This window comes from Piliocolobus tephrosceles, chromosome 2, assembly GCF_002776525.5.
Source record: "Piliocolobus tephrosceles isolate RC106 chromosome 2, ASM277652v3, whole genome shotgun sequence".
Taxonomy (NCBI): domain Eukaryota; kingdom Metazoa; phylum Chordata; class Mammalia; order Primates; family Cercopithecidae; genus Piliocolobus; species Piliocolobus tephrosceles.
In genome coordinates, this window is record NC_045435.1 from 64,793,605 (window position 1) to 64,819,004 (window position 25,400).

The 25,400-nt window shown below is 43.1% G+C and overlaps 2 protein-coding genes and 1 long non-coding RNA gene across 8 annotated transcripts in view; 1 reads left to right on the forward strand and 2 right to left on the reverse strand.

The window, feature by feature from the left end:
• Positions 1-33: 33 nt before the first annotated feature.
• LOC116418710 (translation initiation factor IF-2-like) lies at positions 34-4,102 on the reverse strand. The gene is made up of 2 exons (XM_031935181.1): positions 3,787-4,102; positions 34-3,077 (listed from the first exon to the last, which is right to left on the reverse strand). The coding sequence occupies exon 2, from the start codon at positions 3,000-3,002 to the stop codon at positions 2,568-2,570; it is 435 nt and encodes a 144-aa protein (XP_031791041.1). The 5' UTR covers positions 3,003-3,077; positions 3,787-4,102; the 3' UTR covers positions 34-2,567.
• The window catches only part of FOXP1 (forkhead box P1), a 631,582-nt gene continuing 609,010 nt past the window's right edge, over positions 2,829-25,400 (forward strand). For 3 of the 6 annotated variants that reach the window (XM_031935180.1, XM_023200113.1, XM_031935179.1), the window contains exons 1-2: positions 2,829-3,011; positions 4,879-5,027. The gene's annotated coding sequence lies outside the window, so the exon portion shown is untranslated. Of the gene's footprint in view, positions 3,012-4,878; positions 5,028-5,065; positions 5,178-25,400 lie in introns of those variants that run through there. The other 3 variants (XM_023200106.2, XM_023200089.3, XM_023200093.3) reach the window with 3 other exon arrangements.
• LOC111533363 lies at positions 15,513-18,499 on the reverse strand. Its single transcript, XR_002728836.1, has 2 exons — positions 18,442-18,499; positions 15,513-16,044 (listed from the first exon to the last, which is right to left on the reverse strand). It is a non-coding gene; the product is annotated as an uncharacterized LOC111533363 (long non-coding RNA).

Here is a 25,400-nt window from a genome sequence, read left to right on the forward strand (position 1 = left end):
AGTGTTGAAAATGAACAATATGTTAAGCTGCAGTTAAGTTTCCCTCTAATGTAAACCAAACGGACATCGAGTTCTTTAATAAGGCAGCACATTAGACAGTATCATATACAAAATTGAGTACAATGTATCATGGGATTTATAACCAGGATTTCCTTTTGTCTGCAAAACTTGTTGCCAACCTGACTGTGGCCCCTACTTGCAAGTGACTGTAGAATTTAAGGCAGTTAAAATGCAGAATAAAATCAGCAGCAATCTAAAGATCTTTTTAATATGGCAATGATAATTTTTAATAAACACACTGCTTAATCTAAAAAAACAAGATCAGAGGATGAATTGTTCTTTACAGACTATGAATAGATCTGTTACATTTAAATAAGTCATTATTCCCTGAGTTATAATTCTACAGTCAGGCATACACCATAAACATGTTATATTTGGCATAAAGTACTTTAGAAATTAAAAACCATTTTTAATATAGACTGGCTACCTTGTAGATTTCCATTTAATTCCATGTTATTTCAGCATATGGAATTTCCAGTGATGTCAAAGAGTTGTTGGCAGTATTAACTGAATTGACATAAAGCTTTTAGATCAGTGCCTAGGTCATAGTAAGTATTTAATAAATGTTAGATATTATTATTGACAGCTGTAGACTGTGAGCTCCTCAAGGGCAGGAATTTTATTTATTTTTTCATCCCTCTGTGCCCACTCTGTGGTCTAGAACACAGTAGGCATTACATTAAGGCCTTTATGTCTTGACAAACAAGACATTGAACCCTAGCCTCTAGAAAGCTAGAACATTCCACACAAGCTAAAATGCATTTTGTCTAGATTCTAGTCTAAAAGATTCAGTGAACAGTCTGGACTGGATAGCATGGAACTTTATGCAGCATGCATGCAACGTGAATTCTACCAGGCTGGAATTACCTTAGCAGCCTCCCTTTCTTTTATTCTGTAGCATCAGCGAATGGCTTTATTATTATTATTTTTAACTTGCGAAAGATACAATTTTAAAGCGATAGTCTTATGCTACCCTTGAAATAGACATTTAAATTCTTCTGTAAATGAATGTTTAACAATATTTGTAAAGGGGCATTACCCGAAAGAATTTGTAATAACCTTTTCAGGATATTATCTACAACTCTGCTGGTCTCAAGACCAAAGGGACAGTAAGCCTCTCCCCTCCCCGCAAGGGGAAGTACTTTGTAGGAATCCACAAGGGTGACTTTTAATATATTCTCATAAAGAATTGGCCTGGTGTACATTATCCAGCCAGTAGCTGGAAATGCTGGTTTGGGAGTCTGGCCACTTCTGTGGTGATGGGTCTGAAATAATTTACTTCTGTTAACAACAACAACAACAAGAAGACATAGAGTTCTTACAGCTTTCCAAGTCACGTTTCAGAAACACATACTCTGCTTCCTTCTCTATGCGTATTGACAAAAGTGAAAGAAATACTAGTGTCTTTTATTTTATGTATGTCTATTTTAAAACATTTAATTCAGTCTCTTAGTTTATTCCTTCGAATTTCTAAATTCAACCAAACTTCAAAAACCGCAAAAAGAAAAAAAAAAATCTCACCTTTTCAAAGAATTGGACAAAGCTTTTTGCACGTGACTGATCACTGGGAGAGCAGGTAATTTGTGTTAAACAACGGACTGACATGCTAGCCCCCAGGCGTTTTCCTAAGAGGAGCGGTGGCAAGAACACAGTTCCTGATGCAGCCACTTTCCCCCAAAGTGGACTCGACTGCACATTCCTGCAGTGACTCTGACAAGGAAGGGGGCAGAAGCTCGTCCCTCATTCACACTCTCCTGATTCCGAGAAACGGGAGACAACCCCTCGCTGGCTGGCGGGGTTTCTGTTTCCTTGCAAACAGGGGTTTGTCCTTCTGCTGAACTTTCACCTCCCGAACTCGCCTTCTTTCATTGGACAAAGTGCAGAAAGAAAGAGGATAGACCGAGGGAGGACAGGAGAGGAGAAAGGGGGTTGAAAACACCACCTCCCACCTCCCTCTCCTTCAACTGTCACTGATGGCAAAACACTTTCACTTTTAACTGAAGGAAACTCACATCCTAGGCTGTCCTCTCCCCTCCCTTTCATATTTTAAGCTAAGAAGCCAAGCAAATAGCCATCGCATTCCCATCTTCGTCCCTAGTTAACACTCTCCCTTCTCGTTTTTTCCACTGTCTGAATGGGCCCCCCCATTTCCCATCTCCTGAGGAATCTCCCCCTCCGCCCCCATGCCCCTTATTTTCCAGGTCTTTCCTGCCAGATCCCTCTGTTGCCAGGGACTGCTCTGGCGTTCCCTTCCTCTCTCTGGTCCGCGGGGCTGTGCCTCCCTCTCCTCTTCCCAATTCAGCCTGGACGCCCCTCACTTCCCCCTCCCTGGATCCCTCCCCCCAACCCCCGCCCCCCATTCTTTGGCAATTGCGATTTTTTTTTTTTTTTTCTGGGAGCCCGGTTGTTTACCCAGCAGGTGGATGTGACGTCAGGGACGCACAACAGCAAAAAATAACAACATCTCCCTCCGCGACGTGTTGGCCTCTCTCGCGCGCCTTATTTATTTATTTGTTCCGGGATGTCGGGGGGGAGGGGGGTGGGTGCCAGCGCCCCGGAGAACGGCAAAGAGGAAGGCGCTGGCGCTCGGGGGGGCCGCTGGGGTGCCCGGAGGGTTGCGTGAGGCGGAGAGGGGACCCCTGCGGGAGGCCGAGGATCTGGCCGGGGGGCGCCCCCGGGCCGCTGCTGCCCGCGCCTCTGCCGCCGCCGCCGCCACCGGCGCTGGCTGGGCTCCGGGAAGCTAGTCCGGAGCGGAGGAATCTATTGTTATTTATTGTGTGGCGGTTGCACGCTGTACTCGCGGCGGCCCGGCCCTCGCCCGGGAGTGCGTGTGTGCGCGCGTGTGTGCGCGATTGAGTGTGTGCGCGGGGTGCGCGCGCGGGCGGGAGTGGGCGCGCGCGGGGAAAGGCCCGAAAACACCTTAGTTTGCACCGAGAGACCATTTGCAGCGGGTGAGTTTGTATTTTTCCATTTCTGCTCCACTTTTTCCCAAGCCGCCTCCTGTCTTGTTTCCGCCACTTTAAACAACAACAACAACCAGCACAAAAAAAAAAAAAAAGAAAAGAAAGAAAGAAAAAGAAAAAAAAAAAACAACTACTTTCCACCTCCAGGCTCCACGTGCATCTCCCCCAGCCCTCCCTTCTCTTCCTCTCCCGCCGGGTCGGGGCCCAGCTCTGGGATGGGTGGGGGCTGCGGGCCGGCGCGCGGGTGGAGGGAGCTCCGGCGGCGCCCGCACCCTTTGGGTTTATTTGCATAAGTCAAATGGGGGCGGGGGCGGTGGCGACTGCGAGGAGGCGAGATTGTCTCCCCGTAGGCCCCTTCACGCCTCTCTCTGCGCTCTCCACGATCACCTTGGGGAGAGAAATCAATAAGCCCAGGCCGCCTGGCGCAACTTTAGATGCCCAGCGTTGGCGTCCGGTGGCCGCCTGGGCGCTGGGCCGGTGCGGGGTCCCGGGTCCTGGCCGCGGCGGGAGGGGGCGCGCGCCGGGCGCCTCCTAGGCCCAAAGTTTAGACTTGGAGCAAACTTTTCCCCTTCCTTCTCCGCGGGTGTGTGCCCCCTTGGTGCCCTTGAGCTGCCCCGCGGGCCTCAGCAGACTGACTGTGGCGCCTGGCCCTGGGCCCCGCACTGGGGAACTTCCCCGCTGCCACGCGCGCGATACCCCGAGAGTCAGCGGCGAGGAAGCTCTCCCGCCACCCCCTCGGAGCCCGGAAAATTCAAACACGCACCTGCGCACCCCCAGCCAGACACGCACCCCTACGCGCGCTCGGTCCCCGCTTTCCCGAGAGGAGTCCGCAACAGCAGTGGCCAGATCCACGGGCGGGTGCGGGAGCCGGATGCGCTGCGGGGAGTCGCCGCGCCCGGATCCCTCTCCCTCCATCACACACATTTTCTGATTTTACCCCCCTCTGAAGCTTGGGGAACGGGGAGATTTCCCAAGCTGCGATTTGTCCTGCGACGCGCGCGTGTCGCCTCGTCCCTCCGGCCCTGTCCTGGCGGCCGATGGCTCTCCGTCCCTGGCTTGCGCGCAGCCTTCCTCCCGAGCTCCCTGCGCTCTATTCCTGTCCCGCCGAGACGACTCCCTGGAGCCAGCGAGCCGAGGCGGCGTGCGCTTCGAGTGGGGACCACGGCGGTGGCGGCGGCGCCGGGAGCCGAGGAGTTTGCCAGTTGCCGCGGGGTCGCGGTCATTTGGTGCCTCCGCCTCCCCTCGCCCCCGCCTCCCGCCTCCCTCCTTTTCAGACAACGTCGCGCTGGGAAACTTAGATTCCTTCTCCTTTTTGGCCCTCGACGAGCCCCCCTCCCCACCTGTTGTGAGCTCCGCCTTGGTCCCGGGAGACTGGCAGTGACACACACGGGCGCTGGGGAGCTCAGCGCCCAGAAACAAAGTCGCATGGCCCCCTCCCAAGTGTTTGCTTCGAAATCGCTGCCTGCAGCCCCCCCATTCCCGCGCAGCTCCCGCCCCCTGTGAGAATAGGACTAAATAAACAGTTGTAACTCCAAACCTTGCGCCCGCGATCGTATCCCCATCCCACCCCCTTCCCCCTATTCCTCCCCCCTCCTTTTTGTTGTTGCAACTTTGTGAGATCCTGGGGAAGGTGCTGAGACTTTTGCTGGGGCCGATTTCCCGGTCTCGGGATCCTTGCAGGGATTCCCTGAGCCGCATCCTCTCTTCCCTCCACGCGCACTCGCGGGTCATCGGAGCCCGCTGCCCTCTCTGTCCTGGCCCCTCGGCCTACTCACCCGTCCCGTCCCCTTCAGTTCCCCTCAGCCTGCACGGGGAAGATTTGCTGAGGGTCGCCCTGGTTTCTTGTCGACCGCAGAACCCGAAAGTTTGCAAGAGGAAGAGAGCGCGCGGCGAGCGAGCGAGCGGGCCGGGGGCAGCGGCTGCGGCGCCGGGGACCATGGTGCTGCCGGCGCCTCCTCCGCGGGCGTGAAGGCGGCGCTCCTACTCCCTCCCCGGACTGCGCGGGTAAGTCGAGGCGGCCGCGGGCGCGGGGGCCAGGGACACCGGAGAGCCCCGGGAGGCACTAGGGGTTCTCCGTCCCCAAAGAGCCAGCCGGGGCGGCGCGAGCCTAGCGATAAGGCACCGGGAGCGAGGAACGTGCCCATCCTCAGGCCGGTAGGTGCTTCGAAATACCGGACTTCTCCCCCCCCCCCGACCCTTTTTCCCTCTTTCTTTCCTAAATCCGAAAATCTGGAGATCAAAGTTTAGCATGGAGTGTAAAGTGCTCCGATAAAATATGGTGACATCTTCGCCCCCCTTCTCACCCCACTCCCCTCCTATAACTATTAATTATTTCCAAGTCATTGTGTCCAAATACCCTTGCTGGGCTGATTACAAAGTGTATTGATTTAGTCTGGGCTCATTCTATGCTTTCGTCTTAATTCATTTTCTTTTTGCTCTACCAGAAGACCCGAAATGAAACTTATTTCTTCCTCTTCCCTACCTCCCCACCCCCCAAGCCCTCATCTGTGAGGCTTGGGCAGAATAATGAAATTAATATAAACATTTCATTTGGTTGCATTTGACCTTCTCCAGTCCACTTCTGAGGGGCTGGAATTGCGCTCATGTCTGCTCACAGGTATTTTCCAAGTTAGCATTTTCTTTTTTGTCACTGCTCTTTAAACAGGAATGCCGGAGGAGCATTCTGGATTCCCTTTGAAAGGCGTCTGTACATTCAAACCGTCTACACTTCACCACTGGTTGTACGTAGACTTAAGGGTTTAGGACTTGGACAATAGCTGAGTTGAGAAGACCTCAAGGATATGTAAAGGAATTTTTCTGCTACTGAAAATATATTGAAGAATCGCTGCAATATTTTTCCATTCCATCCCCTTTCCCCCATCCCCGTTTTCCACAGCAAGAATCAATTTGGAGGGAGATGTGTAAACTAGAATTTTGAAAGAAATAGTAAGACTTCAGGTGTTTTCTACCCAGGGAGAGCCTACATATTTGAGAAAGAGGAGTTCCTGCTATTTTTCTGTTCCAGAGAGAAATGTATCAAATCTTTTTTAGAATTCCACTGGAGTTTTGATTCTCAAAGTGGAAATACCCATCCCGTTGGGGGTCCAGGAAAAGAAAACTCGGCTCACAGTTTCAGAAATTTGGAATGTTTTTTTCTCCCCCCCTCTGTCTTTCTATTTGAAACGTCTCACAATTAAAGAGCAAGAAACATATAAAAAAGGAACTCAACTAGTTACCATTCAAAAGGTGTCAGCTAAAATCTCACTGCAAAGGGAAAAAAAAAAAGGTTTAACATCTTGCCACTGGCTGCATCCCCCACCCCCCTTAGACTTTGGATTAGTCATTGTATGAGAGAGAGGGAGAAAAAAAAAATCACTTTTTTTTTTTTTTTTTGGAAAAGTAAAGTAAACAGCCTCCAACTGCTGAACCTTGACAACCCAAATTAAGGAAGCAGGAGAGATCAAACAGAACTGCTGCTGGGTGGTTGTCAGGAGCTGCTACACGGAGAACCCAGGACTATTCGATCAAGCAGCAAGGCTGTATGTTCACTTATGCAGAAATGGACCATTGCAAATGCTAATCTTTGTTGTGCAAGCGAAAGCTCACTTGGAAGGAAATACTCAGCCCCTCTCTGGGCAGCATTTGAATTCCTTATGGATGCCGAGTCGCTAACCAAGTTGTTGTTATTTTTTAATGTATCCTTCTTTATGAGGAGAATGCCACCCAAAAATGTATTAAAGGAATATTAAGTCGTCCAGAGGCTGTCTTGCTACCAAGAACTGTGCAATGGAATTCTTTTTACCAACATTAGACTCCTACACTAGAGTTAGATAACGTTTTCTCACATTGAGTTTAGAAGATCTGCCTTGTCAGAGAAGCCAAGGTTTTGTATGTGAGGGTTTAAATCTGATGTGAAGCTAAAAAAAAAAAAAAAAAAAAAGAAAAAAAAAAAAGAAAAAAAATCTCTGGTGATGAAGTTTTGTGTCAGCCCACTCTTGGAATTTAAAAAGGCGAGAGAGCAGTCTCCAGATTAGACATAACCTCTTTTTTTAGATTGACATTCAGCATGACCACGTTGCTACTTTTATTCAAGTTCTCTGTAACTTGTCCTTGCTTGTTGTCTAGGAAAATTTAACTGCTTTACATTTTTAAAGGAAGTAGTAACAGTAATTACTGTAGCATTTTGTTTTCACAGGTTTATCAAAGTATAATGAAAGAAACATCAACTATTCAAATTAACTGTCTCAAATAAGGGCTTTATATTGCTGGAGATGTCTCTAAGACTTTGTGTTTATATTTAAATCCTGGAGTATAAACTGTGTAACACTTCTTTTTTTTCTGGGATAAACTATCCCCAAATTAAATGTCATTTTAAATTAAGTAGAACAAAGTAGGAAGTAGGATAAGTAAACACATGCAGAAGAATAAAAATAATTGTCATTTAAGGATTATATTTTTAATGAACAAGTGTCGGTCACATAGTAAGCAGTTTATATATTTTTTATAAGCCAGAGTTTCATAACCATGGTGCACAACATGTTTCAAAGTCTGTAGTTTTTACTAGGTATACCTTTATTGTATAATTAAGCAATGTGAGTTAAACATACACATGGATGCTATTAGGCAATTTTCTGCAATATGTAATGTTTTGAAAAAGCTATAAATATTTTCTAGTTAAATCACTTATACTTACAATAGCAAAAGTTAACTGAGTTAATATTGAGCCTAGGCATGGTTTTCTGTTACTGAGTTTTTCTTTGCCTTTTTTAAGACTATACCCCTGGCCTTGTAAATTTGCATCTTAGGCTCTGCTGAAGGGTATGTCTGTTTTCAGCAGTTGTTTAAATTAACAGAAGAATTGTGATATTTTTCAAATATATTTATATTGCAGCGAGTCCAATGCCAAAATTAAGAAAGAGAAGGAATATAGCAGATGTGACAACTTCTTTTGAACCCAGCTTCCTCTTTGCAGCCAATCTTATTGTGCATATTTATTTGGTTTTCATGTTTTACTTATGACTCAAACTGAATTTTGAAACGCTATCTTGTAAGATTCCACATCTCAAAAAGTATGTATGTTTAGACAAGATTAGGTGTTATAGTACCTATCACATTTCAGTGGGAATGCCAAGAATATTTACAGGGTACAGCAAGGATTTTGTCCTTTAAAAATAATTTTAGGTATACGTTAATAAAACTTAAGTAGATTGCAGGCTGTCAGAAAATAGTATAAATTTTGTTTATGATTCTGGTACTTTAAGGTACTTACATTAAAGAAACTCATTTAACCCCTGACTGAAGAGCATTAAGTGGGGAGGGGAACCCTCCAAAGAGCTCCCACTGCCCTTTGCTCTCCCGATAATCTTAAATTACTACAATTTAATTGCAACTTCAAGGCATTCAGCATGAGCTGTTTCTCCACGACCGAGAAAGGGTTTCCAGAGCATGGCTAGATTTATACAGGTGGTATTTTTGTTTTTAATATATATATATATATATATATATATATATATTTTTTTTTTTTTTTTGCTAAGGGCTTTTCCTTTCTTCCTTATCCTGTTAGATGTCACACTTCTTTTATAGATCTCAGTCATAGTAAATGCCATTTTTGCTATACAAGGAATGATTGGCCTTTTTTTCTTTTTAAATGTGTTTTTTTGAATGTAGAGTATATAAAGCTCTCAAGCAGGTAGGGGTTTGTTTTCTAAAGAAAATAACCTCAAGAAAGGCATCTGCTGAATAGACAGGTGAACTTTATACCTGAGCCAACGTATACTTTTACTATTTGCAGGGGATTTTTTTTTTTTTTTTTTTAGGTTGATGGTAGTTAGTCCCACCAGGTGATCAAACATTGAGTTTGTGAGGCAAGCCAGCAAGCCAAGTAGGTTTGCACTTGGGCCCATGCATTTTTTTAAAATGATCTTTCTTGTGATTTGTTACTCTACTCTGCAGGCCACTTTGCTATACATACGCTATCCAAGGAACCATCTTAAACTGATTTTTCAACATATTTCTCTTCTGTGGTACTTGGATGAATTAAGGTTAAAGGCTCCAAAAGCTGGAATACCAGCAGGCCATGAGATGAGGCGAGTTCCTGAAATGGGCAAACCTGGTGAAATTTGGGGTATCTTCTGCATGATAGTTTTTTTTTTTTTTTTTTTTTTCTGGGACGTTTGTAGTTTATTTCAATGTGCATATGACCGTGTGCTTAATGAAAATTAAGCAGATTTGGCTTGTGTCGCCAACCTAAAAATAAATGTTGTAAGGAATATTTGATTTCTAGAAGTGTTTTTGTTTTGCATCCCATAGATAATGTTCTTGCAATTAGGGCTGCAAGGCTGGTATTCTGCAAAGAGGAAGTACAGTGGGGGAAAGTGCATGGCAGTCGGGAAAGACAATTAGACAGTGTTCTTTGTTTCTTTAATAAATTATTCTTATTAATAACAGTCAGTTTGTGCTAAGGCATTTTTCAAGCCTTGTTTAGAAGTCAGCTCCCATTCACAAGAAGGTTGTGCCAAAAGCTGTGTTCTTCTCATGCACTGTTGTTTTACCCAGTCGTCAAATGTATTGACCAGATTGACTTGTGGATGTCTCTGCAAGGCTTGTTTTTCTTTTTGCAATGCCCTGATGCCCGTTTTTAACACGTGCCCTGCCTTGTACACAACAGGTGTTTGTTCGGTAGTTATTTTATGGGACTTAGAGTGAGAAAAAAATGTTTCCTATCTAGCCAGCCACTGTGAGAACGAGTTGCCTAAAAGGAAGAACCGGCCTAGTACCTGAACAGGTGTAAATGGGTGTTCCCTCATGACCCTCCCCAAGCTGTTTTATTTAAAAAGGAGGGGAGAGGGACTCAATTTAGTGCCATGAAATTTACAATTCAGTTGTAATAATCTAAGATTATTGGGAGGGTGCAAAGGGCAGTGGGAGCTTTTTAGTGGTTTGGCCTTGATGCTTAAAGCTGCTCAGTTGTAGGGTTAAATTAGTTCCTTCAATCTGAGTACTTAAAGTAACTAAATCGTAAACAAAATTTATATTAGCTTCTGACAACTAATAATCTATTTAAATTATATTAAAGTATCTGGGCAAAAATTTAATTAAAGACAGAAGTACTGTCAAGCCCTGTAAATATCTTGACAGGTCTACTCAAATGGAACTGATATCACGAAATATTTACATATGTCTGGTGTGTTCGGGAACATCTCAGCGGTGCCTGTGCAAAGCTAATTGCACTTTCCTTCCAAATCACATTTTAATAAAATAGTTTTTTTTAAAAAAGGGAATATGAATACATACACAGTTGTGTTCCAGTGTTCTGTTTACTATTTACTTCTCTATACTCAGAATCATGTTGTGATGAGTGTATTTCCTCAAACTGCTGCTAATTCAGATAAATAGCTGAAATGGGATCATTGAATAGAAAGCTCCTGTCATTCTGTTTGATTTCAACCATTTGAAGATATCAGAGGCTAGCATGTTACAGGACAATTTACTGAGGGAAAAATGGATCTGAATGTGGGATTATTGGGCCCTGTTTATGTTCAGTAGAATAGATTTGCTTAAGACAGGACGAAGATTTTCTCCGAGTTTTATGTTTGGACATATATTTATTTTAATTCCTTGTAAGTCAGGTGGACATTCACATTTTGCCAGATGCTCTAATTTTAGCTAATTTTGTGGTTCACTTTGTTTACTAGGACACTGAAGAATATTTCTGGCATCAAACTGAAGTTCCGAGGTGTCCTTTCCCCCTCCCAGCTGTGCAATTGAGTCATAATGTGACTTTCTCTGCTCCAGGTTCCCTGCTTTTGAATTAGGGGTAATATTTAACGTATGTTCTTTGAGCCTAGGGATCCAAGGATACAGGGCTTTGTTATCACTCACATTTTTAAAAGATGTTCTTGGTGCTCTCAGGACAGTGACCGCAGCTTTTGTGGGGGAGGATGTGATGTGAGTTTTGCTTGAGTGTCTTCTGCCCTGGTGCCTACCTCCTGATGACCAGTGGCACTGGTGGCTTCCCCTTCTGGTGGTGAGCACCGAGATGGAAGTGGATGCTCATGTCTGAAGTGGAGGGAGGTTGTTGGTCCTAATTCAGCCTGGTTCAAAGTGAGGTCCTTGCTCACCTGCATCTGTATCTGTATATGTGTGTGTGTGTGTTTGTGTAGGTTATTAAAATACAGATCCTCGAGTCAGGATTTTTGCTGACTGACATGGTAACGTACATTTATAACAAACTTCCCTTGATGATTCTGATGCATACTAGAGACCTGTGAATTAAGTGATTTATTCTGCCAGATTTCTGGAACTGAAATCTCTATCTTCACTTGGATTTTACTGATTATTTCTTTGTTTTTATCTTTAGGCCCATCCCTTGTTATTTTTAAATATATTTGGATTTTTATTATGAATGAGAAACGGTGGTTTTTAACCAAGTACGAGTATTGGAATCACAACAGAGCTGTTGTTCCCAACACAGACACAGTTGCACGACTCCTGGATGTGCCATATCTGGGGTGGGGCCAGCATCTGTGTTTTTAAATAGCATCCCACATGGTTCTGATGCCCACCAAAGTGGGAAAACTGGACCTGTCAATTATCAGAGTTGGAGGAAAGCCTGCAACCCGTTTTAAGTGTTTAATTGAATTGGTTGGCCATTGTGAAACTTAAGAGAGGAAAACAGGGCTCCTTTTTCAGGAGGTCACAAAAAGAAACCTTAGAGACTTAGAGAAACAGAGGCAGAACAAGAGCCTCACAGTTCAATAAAGTGATAGGAACAACCTGGAACATTGGTGTTTTTCACCAAATGTCAGTATCAGATAATTTCCTTTTGAATTTTGTCTTGCCTGCATCCATGTTTCCCAGTGGATGTTGTCATGCTGTAGCTACCAATTAGTGTCAGATGGCTCTCTAGAATTTTTTTTTCTGAGTATTCCATCTTAATTTTAAAATCGTAACTGTTTGCTCTTTAGATTAACCCTGTTGGCAGAAGTATTTTGATGTTCCCAAGCATCTTGGGAAATTCTCTATCGTATGTGATGGGGCATGCACGAATATTGATGGAAATAGCCTAGCCAACGATGCCACACAAATAAAGAAACCGGAATCCTAAGAAGAAGGCATCCTACAAGATTATGAAATAAAGGAAGATAAAATGCTAAGGAGGCTTGTTTAAATATTCAGGGCTTCAACTAAAGATCTAACCACTAAGATCAAAAGAGTTATTTAAGTAAAAGTTGTTCAGACATTTTTTCATCTGTATTAATAATGTGCCTTTTGAAGTTACCTGGTAATAATGTGTCCAGAATGCCCACACCTAATTTTTAATTTCCATTTTGACTCTGGGTGTGGCGTTATTTTAATAGCTGCCAAAAAGTTGGCAATTGTTTTTATATTTAGAACTTCAAGTTAGCTTTGTCTGTAGGTTTAGGTAGCATTGGGGGTATTCCTCTAATAAAAACTTTCAAAATTACTGTTCTGACCCTGAGGCACTTAAAAAAAAACCTCTCAAGGGCCAAATTTTAAAAGTGGAGAGTGTCTACCACTGCACAAAGAATTTCTATGAAAGATGAAACATGGAGCTGATTGAAAGAATAGAGGGCGCAATGGTAGATGACACATAGTTACCGCTGTCGCTGGTAATCTACAGCTTGATGTGAAATCATTCCGCCTTGTTTGTTGAAACGTTAACCATTTCATTAAGAAAGGTTAAATAATTAACTGATACTTCATTAGGGAATCAATGACAGACCTTTTTTTAGTGATGTATGATAGACATTTTCTAATAGAAAGTTTGCCCCATTTAATTATTTGGAAAGAAGCTAGTTGAGTCTTGGGAAGGAGAGGTGGGGCATCTTCAGATAACATCGCTGTCCATAAGCAACTTTAAATAATTTTGGAGAAAATGATCTATTAGAATAGAAAATCATTCAGTCCCCAGTTTTCTTTTATGGGCTCTATCAGGCATGTTGTTGCAGACCTGCTGTTGTTTTGCATGCCTTCTCTGGGTTTAAGGAGGGTTCAGCTGCTTAAATGTGTTCATCTTATTTTCTAAATAATGGCTTTTGTTGCAGTGTGATGCATGTTGACAGTAAACGTGCAGCCGTAACTTTGGTAAGCTTACAACAAATTCTTATACTTGTAGAAGCAAGTTATCCTCCTTGCTGCTGACTTGGGGTGCTTCTCCCTTTTGTCTTGCTGTCCTTATGGCAATTGCAGCAAAAGGTTTAAGTGTTCTGGGATGAGGATGGGGTGGTGGTGGGGGTGGAGGGACTCTCCACCTGGCGAAAGTTCACCTTTTCTGATACCTCTTTGTCCTGAAATCACACCCAAGGTATGCTTCTTGCATATTTTTCCGTGTGTGTATTTATGTCAACTCAAAAAAGTACTTAGAGAGAAATCTCATTTCTGTGTTTGCTTTTATTTTGCTTGAGAAGCAGGACAGTCACATTTACTAAATACGGAGTATCTCTTTGTTAGAAGTGACTTTCCTACAGCAGACTCCTGAGGTTAAAGTATTCTTTAAATATGAGATAATCCTAAGAACTTTTGAAAAGCAGTGGAAATAGATTTTATATTGGGTTGCTGGGTTTTTCAATATTTGTAACCAGTGCCCGAATTATTGAATAGAGTGTGATGCCTTGGCCTCAAGCACTTTGTTATGTGAGTTGAGAACAACTCAACTTTCCTTTTTAAAGAAGGAAATCAGGCTGATATTTACAAAGCTATCTATCTTAAAATTGTGTGCTTACGTTTCCATTTTCATTGTGAAATATGTAAGGCACAAAAAAGGAACAAAGAATAAATCAGTGAGCACCCATGTACCTGTAGCCCAGCTTAAGAAAGAAGATGCTGCTGGTTCAGGTAGGAGAGGCTCCTGGAATATTCCATCCTCATCTTACCTCTGTCTTTCTTTCCTACGGGTTACTTTACCACTGTTTTGCAGCTGGGTGGTTTTCATCTCGTGTAGTTCTTTATATTTTTAATGTGTATGCATGTACAGGATTCCTCAAAATACAGGATTTTGTTTTGCATGTTCAAGGTTTGTTCTGATAGCATCCTACTATATATGTTCTTTAGTAACTTGCTTTAAAAAAAAAATCAATAGTAAAATTCATCCATGTGGATACATGTAGCTATAGCTTATTGATTTTCCATGTGAACATTTTGAAATACTGGGTATTAATTCAAGACAAGTTCTTTAAATTTGAGCCTAAAACCCAGCAGCACTCTGTACATTGAAAATTTCAGATTCATAAGAAACCATCAGTCCTGACTGGAACTTCCTAATTTGTTCATTTGCCTGTGTTTTGGGGGAAAAAACTTTAAAACCTCAACCATTTATCAGGGAATTTGATTAAAAAAATAATCTATCAAGTGGCTGATCTCTTACATTAAGGAAAAAAACAGGCAAAGCATTCATTTGAAGGAGCCTAGCCATTTTCTCTTTCTTATTTAAAGACTTGGCTTAGAACTTAACAGTTACATATGCAGGGTAGCGAGTTAAAAAGCCATGTTTAATTAACAGGCGCTTTATACTTCTGTATCCTTGTTATGATATAGCACCTTGTTCTTCAGTGTAGAAAGTGATTTCTGCATATTTTAAAGGACTGGCATCTTTATGGTAAGAAAGCCATATAAATAAAGATATATACTTAGATGAAAATCGGAACATGTTTTTAAAATAGTGTGTGTCTACTTTCATCTCTGTTATCAAACTTGCTGCATAAGCCAGAGTTGATGCTCTGTGATTATGCTAATGACCAAAAGAATCGATGATGCGAGACTAGATGAAATCCATGGTATAATCGGGGAAAGTTATCAGTTTTTTTGTCATTAAGTATTAGTGATAAATAATACACTGTTCATTTTGAGTAGATAGAACATATTTAATCCTGATGTACAGAGTTTCAATTTATTCAGGCTCATTGCTGAGTAAAATGATCATCTTTTGTAATTTAAGAGGAAAGAGAAAAGACATTTTTGTCAGCCTGGCTAACTGACTCGGGCCATCTAGAAGTGTTTACCTTGACCAGCCAGGGAAGACTGGAAAAACTTAATTTTTTTTCCTCCTAGACAACGTGGTTATTTGTACTGACATTTTATTAAGAATATCAGATACTCAGTAAATAGCATAAATGACCAGAGATGTTAAGCAAAATGAGTGTGAAGGTAGACAGTGTTTCCCTGAAGAATGGGGAAAATGATAACAAAGGGGCAATGTTTGGATAATGCTCTTTTTAAATGACTGGTCTGCGTTAACCAGGGACTATCAGAGTCGGTATCACCCATTAGACAGCAGTTTTAATTTTTTTTAATTGAGTTTTTCATACCAAATAAGATCATACTTAGTAATGGTTTAAAGAGAAGTAATACTTGTAACTTAGCATCTTTTCCTGACTTACTAAAACCTTAAGGGAAAAACAACTGATTCTACCTTCCTTGTCAACAAAGCGTTTCTAACACAATTATCTGTAACAGACATTTCTCCGTGGATAGAGTTTAGCAGTTTTACTACTGTACGACAGTATCTAGTGACAAGAGAGAAAATAATAGATCAATTAGCAATGTTTTGTAGGACTTGAAAAGTGATTGAAGTCTACGAGAGAAGGAAATCAGATTGATGTTATTTTTAAAAAATGCATTACAAAAATGATTCTCTTCACAGCAAAGGCTCCTACCCAGGCTGGGGCCAGCTGTGCTCTGCCATTTCCCTGCCACAGCCTTGTCCGTCCACGTTGGCTTTTACCAGCAGTACCATCTGCTGCTCCAGCAGTGGCCTTCTCTATGGTAAGGCAGGCCAATTGGGTCAAATCTTGTGATCTGGCAGATGTCCACTGAGAGCTAAGATCGGGCCAGGCTCATTTTTATGTGTGTCCAAAGCCAAGATTTCAACTTGGTGAAAGGCTGTGGAATTTATTTCCCCAAGTGTTGCCCAAACTCTGTTCTTTTCTTCAGCTGCCTCCTTGGGCTGAGATGATTGCTTAATGCTCTTAATTATGCCGGATCCCTCTGTATTTTCGAATACCTGTGGGTAATTCAGATCATGGGTGGTCACAGAGGCTGGCTCAACGAACAGCTTCCCTTTCTGAATGGGAAAATCCCAGGGAGCCGGACCATGGACTGTGTGTCAGGGAGCTGAGTGGAGGCTGAAAGAGGATGGAACGCTTCCCTTGAACTTGAACTGGCATTGTTTTGCATCCAAGTGTCCTTCACCCTTGGATTGGGGAAAGTCTTACAATGAATAACTCAGAAAAAAATGTTTTAAAAATATTCCTAGATTGTAAGATATCTACAGCCCTTATCCATAGCCATATCTTAGGGAAAAAAAAAAAAAAAGAAAACAGGAAACAAAGTGTTTCTTTACCCAGGCCAAGTGAGCACTGAAGTTTCCTGTCAGAATGAGGAGGCAGTGGGGGCCACTTTGCTTTTGAGACTTGGAGTGTTAATGGAAAAACTTCTGGGACTCCCCTGACCCCTCAGGTAGGGACTTGTCAGAGCTCCAGAAGACCTAAGGGACAATCAGAGCCGAGCCACGCCTTTGTCCATGAGGGGAATGGGGTTGAAAGTGGAGACTGATTTTCACTGAGTCACATAGCCATTGGGATCATAATGATATCCATAACTATATTTACATACACTTGTGACTGCAGATATCTACATTGGCACATATATGTGAGTGTATCTCTTTGTGTGTGTGTATATATATATGAATATACTATTCATATTTTAAAATATAAAATATATAGATGATGTTCCTTGTACTGTTTTGTTACGTGCTGCTCTTTCACTCTGTAGCAGAGTATTTTCTAGTATAATACAGCTATCTTCTATATGATTGTTAATAACTATTTGCTCTTCCATTGTATGCATGTATATTTGGTTTTCCTTCTTTCTTTGAGGGCAGCACTGTAAGGACCAAATGGTCTCTGCATTTGTAATTTACGTTACATGAAATGGGAATAAGGACATAATGGGCCTGTGGAGTTGCGAATGTTTTCTGTGGATATGTGTGCTATATGTCCGCATGCACTTGTGTACACATGTGCATATTTGGTATCTGGAACTGCTTTTTCATAAGTAGTTCAGACTCTCACAGCTCCTTGAGGTTAAAAATGCATCCTGTCCCTTCATACCCCCATTCTGCCCATTAGTGACATCTGTGTCTTGCTTTTTCTTGAGCTCTGACAGTCATACTTAAAACATTTTGGTTTGCAGCTTGGAGCATGTATTAGGGATGAAGTGAAAAAAATGCTATTCTCTGCATTAAATATAAATTTTTGAGAAACTAGGACAACCAGGTCTCATAGAGTGTAAATAGCCCATGAAACAAGTTGCCTGTAAAAATGTAGTATAAAAATCCAAGTCTTTTGAGGCATTTGAAAATTCAGAGAACAGGCTGGGCACAGTGGTTCACGCCTGTAATCCTAGCACTTTGGCAGGCGAAGGCGGGTGGATCATCTGGGGTCAGGAGTTCGAGACCAGCCTGGCCAACATGACGAAACCCCGTCTCTACTAAAAATACAAAAATTAGCTGGGCGTGGTGGCTCATGCCTATAATCCCAGCTACTTGGGAGGCTGAGGCAGGAGAATTGCTTGAACCCGGGAGGCAGAGGTTGCAGTGAGCTGAGATCACGCCACTTTATTCCAGCTTGGGTGACAGAGCAGGACTGTCTCAGAAAAAAAAAAAAAAATTCAGAGAACAAACAAAAAGCAGAAGACCAGCTGTATAATCTGCTGGCCCATTGAAAAATTAAAATTTGGGGTCCCTATTTAAAAAGTAGTAGGCATTTCAAGTAGGTGACGGCAGAGCATTAAATCAAGGGTGGGACTCTTCTGAACTTGGGGCTTTTCTGAATGTGGGGCCCTGTGGGACTGCACAGATCACATGTCCATGAAACCAGCTCTGCCTGAGATTCAGAAACTGTCTTGAAGGGCTTTGTTTCTCTGCAGCAAGGGTTCTTCCTCTGTAGAACAGTAGGACCAGGTTGGGACAGGCATAGCAGCCTGAGGCCCTCCTGTACAGCTTGTACTCATCCATCTCAGTGTACTCTAATGGTGAATCCAAATTGGGTTCAAATTCCTCAGGAAGCACATACCTTCTCCTGGATATGCATTGAGTGCAACATCTTAGCCATTTCCACCACTGGGTATTCTCTGTGGGCCTTCTGCAAGGTCCCATGGGGGAGGTGAATCCTGTTTCTTTCCTTCCCTCCCCTCCACTTCCCTTCCTTTTCTTTATTTCCCCTCCCCTCTCTTCCTCCCTCCTTCCCTGTTTCCCTTCCTCCCTCTTTCCCTCCCTCCCTCCCTCCCTCCCTTCCTTCCTTCCTTCGTTCCTTTGTTCCTTCCTTCCTTTTTCCCTCCTTTTCCTTCCTTTCTTTCATTTTCTTTCTTTTCTTCTATAGCCCTTCTCCCAGGATTTTACCATTTTAACTGTATCTTCCATTTCAGCCACCTTCCCTGCCCTTCTTCATTGTCACCTGCTTCGTTCTGGAAGAGGCCCGCAGGGCCTACAACCTGAAGGCAGCCTCAGGAAAGAATGTCCACTCTTTTCTTCCTTTTATCCCAAAGAGTTAGTTGTTAAATAAGGAGATTCTTTGTGGAAGTGCACTGTTTGTTTCACTGCTTTCAGGAATTGCAAGCTAATCAGGCCCCGTCAAGTAAAGATGTGGTTGAACAAAGCCTTATAGAATGCAAAAGTCATTTTATGGACATGTGGTACGGCTGCATTGGACAACTGGGGCTCCCTCACTGATGAAGCTAACATGAGCCTCTCTGAGGGTGTAAGTCCAACTGGTTTGAAGCCGAGGATGAGTTTTTTGGTAGTACCAAATTTTAGAATCTTAAGATAATTAGATCATTCTGGAATGTTTTCACCTTAGACTAAGTAGCTTGCGTTCTCTCCTGTAATATGCACTGCTTATCTGCCACTTAGTAGCTTTGGCATCCTGAGCAAATGACAGAGTCTCTGCGTTTCGGTTTATCTTGGTGGCAGTGATGGAGCCTGATGTTAGGATTGATGGGAGGCATAAGTGAGCAAATGTGTGCAAAGCCCCTAACAGTGTTGGCTCATGGTAAACACTTGATTCTTCGTGGCTGTTTATTAATCGTGAGAGCTGTTTCTGTAACCTGAAGTTGTGTTTTGTGGGAACAATGTATTGACAGTCCACTTTCTCATTTTTCTTTAGAGTGTTTGATGATGGAAATGGGGAAGGTTAAAAATCTTATCTCCCATGCTTTCTTGCTTTGTTTCCACTTTCCCCATGTTGTTTGGGCCGTCAGCCCCTTTTCTCCTATCCTCTTCCTTCCAGGACGATAGCTCCTCCTCACATAATGGTGTGCAGCAGTTTTGAGGGGGCTGTGAATGCTGGGAGGGGGTGCTTTGTGAGGTGAGGGAGAGACTGATTCTGAGAGCCCAGGGAGAAGATGCGTGTGTGTGTGTTTTAGGGAACAGAGTGTGATGAGATTATTAGGAGTACCCAGGGCCCAGGCTCAAGGAGACACTTCTCATGTCCCTGTGGCCTTTTGAAGCTGAAGATGACCAGAGCAGGTAGGCACTGGTGTCAGCTCACTGCCTTCAGGAGGATGCTCTTTCAGAATCAATGGAGGGCACAGTGCTTTTTCTCCAGCGAACAGCATTGACTTCCCTACAAATGGGTCTGGTACATAATAAGGAAAGGAAGGAAAAATAAGTTGAAGGAAGGAAAAATGAGTGATCCCCTGTTGAGCTTCTCTCCCTCCCAGTCATAGGTTTTGAACATCAGAGCGTTCCTATCTATTTTCCAGATTGCCCGTTGAATTGCCTTTTCACAACAACCTTAATTTTCACACTACAGGGACTGGAAATGATACTTTAGTTGGGTCAAACGTTAGACTACACAAGGGTTTTATAGTCAGGTTTGGGATTTGGATGTGTTTACGTAGTCTGTCTGTATTATTTTTCCCTGGCAAGGTGTTTGGTGTTGGGTTCCTTGGGGAATGAGAACGTGGCTCAGGACAGCTCACCATTTGCAAGCCCGTTATTAACTTGTAATCCACTCACCGTTTTCAATGTCTCTATTTCCCCACCTCTGTCAGGGCAGTTGGAGAATAAACTGGCGGTGCGGCTTTGCAGGTTGGGAAGAGGGACCTCACATTTGCCAACTGTCACTCCCTACCGTGATCATAACCCCCGTGAGATGCACATTCAGCCACATCTGCGCTGAGTGCATGTGGAGCGGCTCGGGCAGAATCTTTAACTGCTGTCATCCTGGTGGGTGAGAGGCGTGGATATTCATATGACTGTGCGCTTTTGGGGGATTATACACAATAGAGTGGAGAATGAGGTTGTTTCATTGACCATCGTGGAAGTAACACGTGGATCTGTGTTCATTTATTGACTCATTCACTGGATGATTTATTTATTCCTCATTTGTTCACCTCTTCTCTCATTTGTGCCTTTATCGACAGCAGATGACGTCTGGGGCAGAAAACAATGCTCCCTGATCACCCAACACCACCCCCTACCTTATTTTTGGACATCCTCAGTTGGACATTCTAATACAAACATCATTTAAACATCCAAACCCAACGTCATTATGCATAGAGATCTTTGTCAACAAGCTTATGAGATTCATCTGCTTCAACCTTTTATTTACTAAATAGATGGCCGCCCAGGATCAAATGGGCCATCTTTATACATAGTTACCATTTCTGCAACAAATGTGGCTTTTAGTTAATTTTGACTACCGAAAATATACCAGGTACTATACCAAATATAAGCTGCCGCTTTTTCTTTCTAGCCTGAGCACTTAATTAAGACCTGACAGATTGATTTTTCCATTAGGCCAGAAGGCAGGTGTCGTCTTGAGTAATTCTTGATTTGAATTTCTTATTAAGAGTCTGTTTAGCTCCCCCCGTCACTGCCACCAAATATGTGTATTTAGCAGAGACTCTCTCTCACCCGACGAGTTTTACACAACGAATTGGTAACAACCAAAATGAAATATCCTAACAATAAGATCCTGTTTCAAAGGTACCAATAAGGAATGTTACCTTCCTGCTGCTGTGTGCCTGGCATCCCTATAGAAGGCCCGCCCATGGGTTAGTGTGGTCTGGTAGTCTGAAGCCCATGGAACCATCATTTCTCATCCTTTTTTAACCCCTAACACTGCACTGTGGACAGACTGACGGAAGACATTGGTATCTTTATAGCCCCTAATTCCTGAGTGGATGATTTGATTTCTTTCGTTTTTCTTTTTCCTTTGAGACAAAGTCTTTCTCTGTTGGCCAGGCTGGAGTGCAGTAACGTGATCTCAGCTCACTGCAACCTCCGCCTCCTGGGTTCAAGAGATTCTCCTGCCTCTGAGACTACAGGCGTGTATCACTACACCCCGCTAATTTTTATATTTTTAATAGAGACGGAATTTTGCTATGTTGGCCAGTCTGGTCTTGAACTCCTGACCGCAGGTGATCCACCCACCTCAGCCTCCCAAAGTGCTGAGATTACAGGCATGAGCCACTGCCTGTAATCATTTGATTTCTTTTCTTTCTCTTTTCAATTTCCATCCTCTAAAAATGGTATGGAAATAACTTCCCCAAAATGATTGTTTGCCCGTTCATTGAAATATAAATTCCAACTTACAAATAATTTTTAAGAAAAGTCTGTAATTGACATTTAATTCCAGGGATAAAGAGTGTTGCTAATGTCAGCCTGCAACACTGGCCAAGGGTGTAACCAAATCCTCATTCAATGTGGTCACGTGTGTCAGTCACACTGCAACGTGGTAGTTACAGGCAGCGACTCAAGGTCGGCCAATCAGAGACTTTTAACACTTGTTGGGTGACTCAAAGCTTATTAACCTTTCTGATTTACCTTGATCTTCCATAAATGTGTGTGTATATTTGTGTGGGTTTAAAAGGACATAATAATAGAACTTACCTCATCAATTTGTTCTATGGATTAAATGAGATAATCCGTGTGGAATGTGACACAGGGTGCCTGGCAAATACAGAAGCTTTATATATGTTAGCTCTTCTGATTATTACTGTTCTATCTTTATTGGTTAAAAGTCACATTAAACAGCCAAGGCAGATAATGGATGAGAACTTTGCAAAGATTACGAAAAAACTGAAGGAAGCCTACCTCATATATGTGGCATGAGCTTTGGAGTATCAGGTTAATTACCTTTTTGTTGCGTTTTGGGGTTTGTGTTGACTTGCTTTGGTTTTTGTCTGTTTGCTTTTGAATAAGGTCCTAAAATACGGTTTCACTGGGTTTTTCATTTGCTTCTGAAATTAGTGCAGGTGCAAGTAACAGGAAGTGAAACCTTAAGCGGCCTGAGGGAACCTCATTCAAATGGTGCCAAGCAGGTATAATATACAAGCATTATCACCTTACTGATAATCTGGCATACTGTGGGTATTCACACGTGCCATTGGGATTTCAGAGGGTGAAGTCATATGGCAGTTTGGCACCAGCTTGCCCAGCTCCTTAGGAAAGGCGAGAGGGAGGAAAGCCCTCATTTTTTGAGACAGTGTTAAAAATGCGGTTTTACTTGTCAAGTGGCACAGGATTGCAGTTGTCATTTGGTCACATTGTCTTTGACGTTCCACCTTGCGTGCGAGGAAAATATCTTTAATAAGTGAATTCACACCCATGAATTTTTAGAGTTACAAAGTCTCCTCTAGGTTTGAGAACTATGTTACATTTTTCATCATATAAAGAAATGTAGAAAAATTTAAATATTGAAGACCCAAGACTAGAATACCAAGTTTTCATGGCTGCAATACAGAGTTTTCCAAATGTTCAAATATTCTCTCAGCCCAGTGGTCATATCTAAAGAAAGCATTCTCTTTCAGACTTACTTTGGTTCTTTGTCCTGAAGGATTTAGAGAGAACCCACAGTTACTTTGCCTTTGTGGTAGGTAAGGTGACTCCATTCTCAGCCAATTGCCGATCTTTGCATGCAGTGAGTCCTCAGACATGCGTTGAGTTGAATAAAATTTGCCGAGCTTGGTCTGCCATCCTAGGGGGCATTTCCATGTGCCCTTCTTTGTTGAACTCAGAAGTGGGTCATATGTACAAGATGCCCATCTATGTCTTGCTTTTGGTAAGAGAGCATCTCATATAACCTACTGTACCCCATAGAGCAGCCAGAGCTTTTGCATCTCTCCCCTAGGGCTCCACTGAGCCAGGATGTTGTTCCTTTTCCTTCACCTTGCTCTTCGCCAGCCACTCCCTGGCCACAGTCACACACATACACATACACATACACACACCCCTCTGTAGTTTCCTCCCATTTCGCTTTGCATAGCCAGCCTGGCTCTTCATTCATCTCTCCAACCTCGCCAGGCTCATGTTCTGTATTTTCCCAGAAAGGCACTAGCTGGGGGCACAATGCTTCTCTTCCCATTGCTATTAAAGGAAGGGATGGGAACAGGGAGCAATTGCCTGAGTGGGAGGGAATACCAAATAAAATAGAGACAAAGGAATGGGCCCAGGAAGTCCAGATTATGTATCTGTGGGGCCCAGAAATCATTGCTCAACTTCTTATTTGAGTAAGATCCAAGAAAGATCCAGTTCCACTAATAGAAAAACCAAATTATTCTATTCCCGACAAGTATCGTCTCTGAAGCAGACCAAATAGGATTGAGCCTCAGTGTGGTCACTTAGTATTTGGGTGACCTTGGGTCAATTTCTTAGCCTCAGTTTGCTCTTCTGTAAAATGGTTTTGTTGTTGATAATAGGAGCCTGTTTGGATTGTTGTAAGGATGATTCACATGATGCCCAGTGTCTGGCATATCCTAAGCCCTCAGTAAAGGGTCAATAATATTAGCACTTATGACTCTGTTGGTTAAAGGCAGTTCATTGTGCCTAGTCAAGAATCCAGCCCAGCCAGGCGCGGTTGCTCAAGCCTGTAATCCCAGCACTTTGGGAGGCCGAGACGGGCGGATCACGAGGTCAGGAGATCGAGACCATCCTGGCTAACACGGTGAAACCCCATCTCTACTAAAAAATACAAAAAACTTGCCGGGTGAGGTGGCGGGCGCCTGTAGTCCCAGCTACTCGGGAGGCTGAGGCAGGAGAATGGCGTAAACCCAGGAGGCGGAGCTTGCAGTGAGCTGAGATCTGGCCACTGCACTCCAGCCTGGGCGACAGAGCGAGACTCCGTCTCAAAAAAAAAAAAAAAAAAGAATCCAGCCCAACACATAGTTCAGTGGATACTGAGCCCGAGTCTGGTTCACATCCGCAGCCTGGCCACTTACAAGCCACATGACCTTAGACAAGCTATTAACATTTCTGTGCTTCAGTTTTCTTACCCACAAAATGGTATGATAGCACCTGCTGCGCAAGGCTGGTGGTGAGGATTAGGTAAGTTAATGTATGTAATTTACTTGGAGCAGGGCAGAAGGCCTAGAACATAAGGAGCCCTCAATAAATCATAGGCACTACTGTGGTTGCCCTTATTATGCCCACAGTGATTATCATTGCTCCGTGTCCAGGCAGAAACAACCATTGGGAGGACTCATGTAGATTTCTTTCATATCCCTCCATTTCTTGACAGCTCGGAGGACAGAAGCCCAAGACTGAGAGTTGGTTGGAGAGTCTTGGTTTTAAACCCAAACTCCTATCATCAAGCCTCCATGCTTGGCCCTTTTTCCTTTTTGCCTAGGATGGAGACATATGGAAGTAGTTTGTAGTGGTCTAGAATCAGCCCTTGGCTTTGCAAGTAGAAGATGAAAAATGTTTACTTGCTGTTTGCTATACTTACTTGCATTTTCTTTCTTTCTTTTCACCTGCCCCAAAAGAAAGAAAAGAAGAAACTGAAGGTGGGAATGCATCTTTGGGATTTCCTAGGTTAGTGGAATAGTGAACGAAAATACTATGCAAAGGAATATACTGGTGCTTGATGATGTTTTGCATGGGATAGAATTTGATTTGCAGTGATACTGTCTAGGATCACATATACGGGACTAGTCGGCAAATGCCAGCTCTGCAACCACCATGGCATTCAAAACGCTTAGTGAGTGCTAGCGCTGTTGTAATGTTTTATATGTGTGATTCATTCTATCCTGACAGCAGCCTTACAAGGAAGAGACTTTCATCCCCATTTTATAGACGAGAAAACTGAGTTCCAGAGAGGTTAAGAGCTTGCTCAGTCGCATCGTTCGGTCTTTTCCTATTTCATCTAAAATACTATAATCACAACAGGTCATGGTGACTAGGGACCTTGGCCATAGTCTGGTTCAGCTGGCTTTTTTTTTTTGCCAGCTTTATTGAGATATGATTCATATACATAAACTCACCGATTTAAAGTATACAATTCAGGCCGGGTGTGGTAGTTCATGCCTGTAATCCCAGCACTTCGGTGGGCAGATCGCCTGAGGTCAGGAGTTCGAGAC